Source organism: Piliocolobus tephrosceles, unplaced genomic scaffold (assembly GCF_002776525.5).
Source record: "Piliocolobus tephrosceles isolate RC106 unplaced genomic scaffold, ASM277652v3 unscaffolded_40865, whole genome shotgun sequence".
Classification (NCBI taxonomy): Eukaryota; Metazoa; Chordata; class Mammalia; order Primates; family Cercopithecidae; genus Piliocolobus; species Piliocolobus tephrosceles.
Window position 1 is genome coordinate 147 of NW_022325271.1, and position 7,206 is coordinate 7,352.

Consider the following 7,206-nt stretch of genomic DNA (forward strand, 5'->3'; position numbering starts at 1 on the left):
GGAGTTTGAGACCAGCCTGGCCAATATGGTGAAACCCCATCTCTATTAAAAATACAAAAATTAGCCAGGTGTGGTGGCGCATGCCTGTAGTCCCAGCTACCCGGGGAAGCTGAGGCAGGAGAATCGCTGGAACCCGACAGGTGGAGGCTGTAGTGAGCCGAGATCGCTCCCTTGCGCTCCAGCCTGGGCAACAGAGTGAGACTCTGTCTCCAAAAAAAAAAAAAAATCAAATGAAAGTCAAATTAGCTCAAGGAGAATAGCCTCATTAATAATTTTCTAATTAATTATATTGTAAACAAGTAGTTTTAAGCCCACAATGACGTAAAAGTAACATTTTGCTTCATGATTTTCTTTTAAATGTAAAAGGCCAAGATCAAGAAGTCTCTAAGTGATGAAAGAGTCTCCAAAATGAATTTTCAATCTACTGGAAAAGGGGTCACCTTTTTTTCATCTGAGAGCCGTAAGTATTTTAATGATAGAACCTTAATATTTACAAACTGTTGCTTATGAATTATATAATGTCTATACAGTTTTACAACCATCTTTTTAAAATTTTTATTTTCTTAGAGGCAGAGTCTCGCTATGTTGTGCAGGCTGGTCTTGAACTCCTGGGCTCAAGCGATCCTCCCCCCTCGGCCTCCCGAGTAGCTGGGATTACAAATAGGCATCACCACACCCAGCACAACTGTCTTTTTAAACAATGAGGCTGGTATAGCTGCTTCCATTTCTCCTCCCTGGTTTGGAGTTCAAGTTCAAGGCATGACCTTGCTGTGCTGACAGTCTGTTAGGGCAGAGGCCGGGATGGGACAGCTGGGCCTCCCCTGGGCCCTGTGCGCCCATCTCAGAGGCTGCTGCTGTTGACTGTATTGTTTTCTTCCAGGCAACTTTTCTCTCTCCAGGGTCTCATTCTCTTTGAGTTTTAAAGGTGCTCAAATTAAAAACAACAAACAACCCTTATTTACTTCCTCATCCTCCTCTTTTATTATGTTTTCCTTTATCCTGGGAAGATGGCTCTTGAGGCCTCTCTCTCTGCTCACTGCACTTCCTCCCTTCTGGTTTGATTCCTCAGTCCCGTCTGTGTGAACTTCCAACCTCACGCCTCTCCTTTCCTCAGGGTCATCCAGTGATGATCAATGTCATGGGAATTTTCCGCTGTCACTTTGCTGGCTTTGCCAATTGCATGTGGCCTTGTTTCCATGATTAAACAAGCCCTGGTGTTTCTCCCTTTTCTTTTTCTTTCTTTCTTTTTCTTTTTTTTGGAGACAAGGTCTTACTTTGTCACCTGGACGGGAGTGCAGTGGTGCCACCATAGCTCACTGCAACCTCCACCTCCTGGGTTCAAGCAATTCTCCTGCCTCAGCCTCCCTAGTGGCTGGGATTAGAGGCACCTGTCACCGTGCCTTGTATTTTTAGTAGAGAAGGGGTTTCATCATGTTGGCCAGGGTGGTCTCAAACACCTGACCTCAGGTGATCTGCCCGCCTTGGCCTCCCAAAGTACTGAGGTTACAGATGTGAACCCAACTGCGCCTGGCCTTTTTTTTTTTTTTAAAGAGTTGGGGTCTTGCTATGCTGCCCAGGCTGGTCTTGGACTCCTGGGCCCAAGTGATCCTCCCACCTTGGTGTCCCAAAGCCCTGGGATTACAGGTGTGAGCCACCGTACCTGGCCATCCCCCTTCTCTGACGGTGTCTCTCTCTGGCTGGCCACCCACTCAGTGGTGAACTTTTAAAGGCTCCATCCCAAGCCCTTGTCCTCTCCGAGGCCTCCCCCGTGTGTCAGCTCTGCAGTGCCCGTCATTTCCCGTCACCCCTTCTCTAATGGAGTCTTCCCGTCAGCACACATGTGCCTCATATGCCCAGTTAGGAAAATCTCTTCTCTTGGCCGTGTGCCGTGGCTCATGCCTGTAATCCCAGCACTTTGGGAGGCCGAGGCGGGTGAATCCTGAGGTCAGGAGTTCGAGACCAGCAGGGCCAACATAGTGAAACTCCATCTCTACTAAAAAAAAAAAACTAGCTGGGTGTGGTGGCGCACGCCTGTAGTCCCAGCTACTCGGGAGGCTGAGGTGGGAGAACTGCTTGAACCCCAGAGGCAGAGGTTGCAGTGAGCCGAGACCACACCGCTGCACTCCAGCCTGGGCGACAGAGTGAACTGAGACCACACCACTGCCCTCCAGCTTGGGCGACAGAGTGAGACTCTTGTCTCAAAAAAAAAAAAAAAAAAAAAAGGAAAGGAAAATCTTCCGTCACCTTCCCCTCTAGATCCCACTTTCCTTCCCTGCTCCCTTTGCTGATGCATCCTAGGGAGCTGTATACATGCAACACCTTCTCCACGACCTCTCCTGTGTCTTCTTAGCTTGCTCCACATGGCACTGCCCTCCCCAGGCCACTGAAGGCCCCTCTTCATCAGCAGTGCCTCCATGTTGCCACCCCCAGGAATCCTGCCGTCACTTGAACCGATCTCTCCATAGTCAGGAAAACCGTCAGCTTCTTGAAACACTCTTTGCGTTCGGCCTCCGCGACCCCTCGATGTCCCAGGTTCTTCTCCGTCTGGTGCGAGTCCGTGGGTTGTGTCATTTTCTCCCGCAGAGCTCGGCGTCCCGGCAGAGGCAGGGCGTTCCTGCAGCGCCGTAACAAGATGCGCAGTTCCTGGAACAGAAATAGAGCTGGAAGTGGAACCCCAGCTAATGTGCTTTCCTGTTGATCTGATGATCTCTGGTCCCAGCTCCAACTGGATTTTGCCCTGGATCTCTCTGGTCATTCCTGAAGTCCGGTGTGCCATTCACCAGGCCTGTGGCTCCTGCCCTGTCTCCTGTCAAGGGCCCCCTTGACCCACATGGCATCTCTTCCAGTACCATTTCATCGGATTATTGCATGTGGCAGCCGTGACTTACTGTCCTCCTGCTTGTAGGTGTCTAGTTGAGAGTTCATGAATGAACATAAGACAATGTTGCCGCCAGGTGCAGTGGCTCACAGCTGTAAGCCCAGAACTCTGGGAGGCCACAGCAGGAGGATCACTTGTGCCCAGGAGTCTGAGACCAGCCTGGGCAACATAGCAAGCCCCTGTCTCTACAAAAAAAATCAAAATTCACCAGGTATGGTGGCACACTCCTATAATCCCAGCAGCTTGGGAGGCTGAGGCAGGATTGACTGCTTAAGCCCAGGAGCTTGAGGCTACAGTGAGCTGTGATTGCACCACTGCACTCCAGCCTGGGTGCCAGAGCGAGACCCTGTCTCCAAGCAAAAAAAAGGAATCTTCCTTCACACTCACTCTTGTTCCTACCTTAGAGTCCTGGATTGTGTATAATTTGATTTTCTGAATTTTAAAATCTTCCAAGTGACTGGATAACCGGAATTGCTTAAAAAGATGGAAAAAATTATGGTAGTTTAAGATTTAGAGATTCTTTAGCCTAGACAAGAAAGATAGAGAGGGATAACTCTAACTACTAGGAAATTCCTTTTGTGAGAGGGACCGGTTGTCTAGTTCTCTAGGAGAGAGGATTCACTCAGGTACTCAAGGATACTCAGGTATCCTTGTCTTTTTTTTTTTTTTTTTTTTTTTGAGTTGGGGTCTCGCTCTGTCGCCCAGGCTGGAGTGCAGTGGCCAGATCTCAGCTCACTGCAAGCTCCGCCTCCCGGGTTCACGCCATTCTCCTGCCTCAGCCTCCGGAGTAGCTGGGACTATAGGCGCCCGCCACCTCGCCCGGCTAGTTTTTTTTGTATTTTTAGTAGAGACGAGGTTTCACCGTGTTAGCCAGGATGGTCTTGATCTCCTGACCTCGTGATCCGCCCGTCTCGGCCTCCCAAAGTGCTGGGATTACAGGCTTGAGCCACCGCACCCGGCCGGTATCCTTGTCTTAAAGGGGTTTCAAACTCTGAATAAATACAAGATGTCGAATATTTTGCCCCAAGACCTAGGCTGGGTGAGGTGGCTCATGTCTGTAATCCCAGCACCTTGGGAGGCCGAGATGGGAGGATCACTAGAGCTCAGGAGTTTGAGACCATGGGCAACATAGCAAAACCTTGTCTCTACAACAAAAATAATAATTAGCTGGGCGTGGAGGCACCCACCTGTGGTCCCAGCTACTTGGGAGGCTGAGGTGGGAGGATCACTTGAGCCCAGGAGATGGAGGCTGCAGTGAGCCATGATGGTGCCTCTGCACTCCAGCCTGGATGACAGAGCGAGATCTTGTCTCACAACTAAAAATATTAGCCTTGTGGTGCATTGCTCTATTCTCAGCTATCAGGGAGGCTAAGATGGGAGGATCACTTGAGCCCAGGAGTTGCTCCAGGCTTCGGTGAGCCATGGTCACACCACTGTACTCCAGCCTGGGCAGTAGAGTGAGACCTTGTCTCAAAAACAGAGCAAGAAACAAGGGTTTATTATTCTTGAAACACGGAAAATTAAAATATCAGAAAACCCAAATTCTTAAGATATTTAGGAAAAAAAGAGGTGGCCAGGCGCAGTGGCTCATGCCTGTAATCCCAGCACTTCGGGAGGCTGAGGTGGGTGGATCACCTGAGGTTAAGAGTTTCAGACCAGCCAGGCCAACATGGTGAAACCTCATCTCTACTAAAAATACAAATATTAGCCGAGTGTGATGGCACATGCCTGTAGCTACTCAGGAGTTCGGGAGGCTGAGACATGAGAATCACTTGAACCCGGGAGGTGGAGGTTGCAGTGAGCTGAGATCACGCCACTGCACTCCAGCCTGGGCGACAGAGTGAGACTCTGTCTCCAAAAAAAAAAAAAAACAAGGTAGCAGGAAACTGAAAGGGAAGGTTGCTAATCCCAGCCAGGGTCTGCTGAGCCCCTGCCTTGTTCCAGGCAGTCATGGGATGGGAGCAGCGTCCTTTCTCCTCTCCCCTCTCCTGGCCGAGGAGAAGGGGGCCCACCGCAGGGAGGCCAGAACGAGAAAAAGCACGCAGACTCCCAGTTACAGCAGGATTGTATTCATGTTCAGCTTCACGAAACTCTATTCCAGAGAAATACGAAAGGCCCAAGGATGATCAAAAGGAAGAGTTCAACACGTGGGTCAATAATATGTACGTCTTCTTTGTGAACACGCTCTTTCACGCGTATAAACGTGAAGAAGCTATCAAGGAGAAAATAAGGGAAGACAGGTTACGCAGCACAGCACGGGCCCAGCAGCGGAAGACGGAAGATGACGAACTGGAAGCAAGGTAACTTATGAGGTTCCTCCGCTCCTTCCCGAGCTGCTCTGTCTATCCTGTGTTCTGTAGCTGCCAGAATGCATCAGGACCAAGTGCTTTCCGGACAAGCCTATCATTTCCTAAGGGCGTCTGTGACATAAAAAGGAATGAGTATTTGGTCTCTGTTCCTGGCAGAGCACCTGAAGCCTTTGTAACTTCCTGAGTAATGGGGTAATGGGAGCATCTTTGGTTCTAATATTTGGTCTTAGTTTCTAGTTTTTTATTTTTAATTTTTTTTTAGATGGGGTCTCACTGTCGCCCAGGCTGGAGTGGAGTGGTATGATCTCAGCTCACTGCAGCCTCTGCCTCCTGGATTCAAGCGATTCTCTTGCCTCAGCCTCCCGAGTAGCTGGGATTACAAGCATGCACCACCACGCCTGGCTAATTTTTGTATTTTTAGTAGAGACGGGGTTTCACCAGGTTGTCCACGCTGGTCTCAAACTCCTGACCTCAAGTGATCCGCCCACCTTGGCCTCCCAAAGTGCTGGGATCACAGGGTGAGTCACTGCACGCAGCCATTTTCTAGTTCTTGCCCCAAGAGCTTCAAAACCTGTGGACTCTCTGGGGTAGTGACTGTCTTTTGTATGATGAGATGACGGGGGGCCAGGGGAGGGGCCCTCGATAGCTTCTTGCTGGAGCTGGTTGCCAGGGAACCAACCAGGAGATTAGAGGATTGGGACTTTCAGCTCCAGCCCAACCTCCCAGGAAGGGAGAGGGGCTGGAGCTCGAGTTCAATAACTGATAGCCAGTGACTTGATCGGGTCTACATATTGGACCCTCCATAAAATCCCCAAACGGGCTGGGCATCATGGCGCATGCCTGTAACCCCAGCACTTTGGGGGACCAAGGCAGGGGATGACTTGAGTTTGAGACCAGCCTGAGTAATACAGCAAGACCTCATCTCTACAAAAAATACAGAAATTAGCCAGATGTGGTGGCAGGTGCCTATAGTCCCAGCTACTTTGGATGCTGAGGCAGGAGGATTGCTTGAGCCTGGGAGTTGAGGCTGCAGTGATCTGTGTTTGTGCCACTGCCCTCCAGCCTGGGCAACACAGCAAGACCCCATCTCAAAATTATATATTATATATATATGTGTATATACACACACACGCACACATATGTAACTTTGGGAGGCCGAGGCAGGTGGATCACCTGAGGTCAGGAGTTTGAGACCAGCCTGGCCAACCTGGTGAAACCCGTATCTCTACTAAAACTACAGAATATTAGCTGGGCGTGGTGGTGGAAGCCTGTACTCCCACTACTCAGGAGGCTGAGGCAGGAGAATCACTTGGACACGGGAGGCAGAGGTTGCAGTGAGCTGAGATTGCACCATTGCACTCCAGCCTGGGCAACAAGAGTGAAACTGTCTCAAAAAATTTTTTTCTTTTCATAGATACATGAAAATTTTACTTTGGACTGTGTCGACATGGCATGAGTTATTTCAGGCAAAGTGCAGCAGCTTAGTTTTGTTTAACAGGCTGCTGAAATGCAGGTCTGAAGGGCTGTATACTATAAATAGCATCAAACTGGTTTTGCAGTTTTGAGGGGGATTGAAAAAAGCTCCCACCTTCTCATGTTTGCTTTCAGGGTGAATATCTTTATCTTGAGAGAGGAAGAAGCCACGAGACAAGACTATGAGGTGGACATCACGGTGATCAAGGAGCCGGTGGACGTGTCATCCTCTTGTCTCATACTGGACCCTCCCAAGGAGGACATGACCATTTCCCCGTCCAGCAAGACCATCACCAGCAAGAAGAAGAAGAAGTAGGAGCCCCGAGGACACACACAGAGGCTTAGGACAGCGCGTGCGGTAAGAGTTCCTGAGCATTACAGTGCTTAGCACTGTACTTGTTGCAGTGTTTTAAAATACTGCCTGGCCCACTGCGTCTCAGGTTTCCTACATGGCTGGATTATGGGAGTTCGAGACCAGCCTGGGCAACATAGTGAGACCCCCATCTCTGCAACATTAAAAAATTAGCCGAGCATGGTGGTGTGTAC

General features: G+C 49.7%; 1 protein-coding gene across 1 annotated transcript; it reads left to right on the forward strand.

Moving 5' to 3' along the window:
- Positions 1–408: 408 nt before the first annotated feature.
- On the forward strand, positions 409–7,053 carry LOC113223327 (radial spoke head 10 homolog B-like). The gene is made up of 3 exons (XM_026452802.2): positions 409–460; positions 4,980–5,178; positions 6,796–7,053. The coding sequence occupies exons 1-3, from the start codon at positions 409–411 to the stop codon at positions 6,974–6,976; spliced, it is 432 nt and encodes a 143-aa protein (XP_026308587.1). The 3' UTR covers positions 6,977–7,053.
- The last annotated feature ends 153 nt before the right edge of the window (positions 7,054–7,206 follow it).

Coding starts and splice junctions, on each gene's coding strand:
- LOC113223327 (XM_026452802.2), top strand. CDS start 409: ATGAATTTTCAATCTACTGGAAAAGGGGTCACCTTTTTTTCATCTGAG. Junction 461..4,979: donor CTTTTTTTCATCTGAGAGCC/GTAAGTATTTTA, acceptor ACTCTATTCCAG/AGAAATACGAAAGGCCCAAG. Junction 5,179..6,795: donor GATGACGAACTGGAAGCAAG/GTAACTTATGAG, acceptor GTTTGCTTTCAG/GGTGAATATCTTTATCTTGA.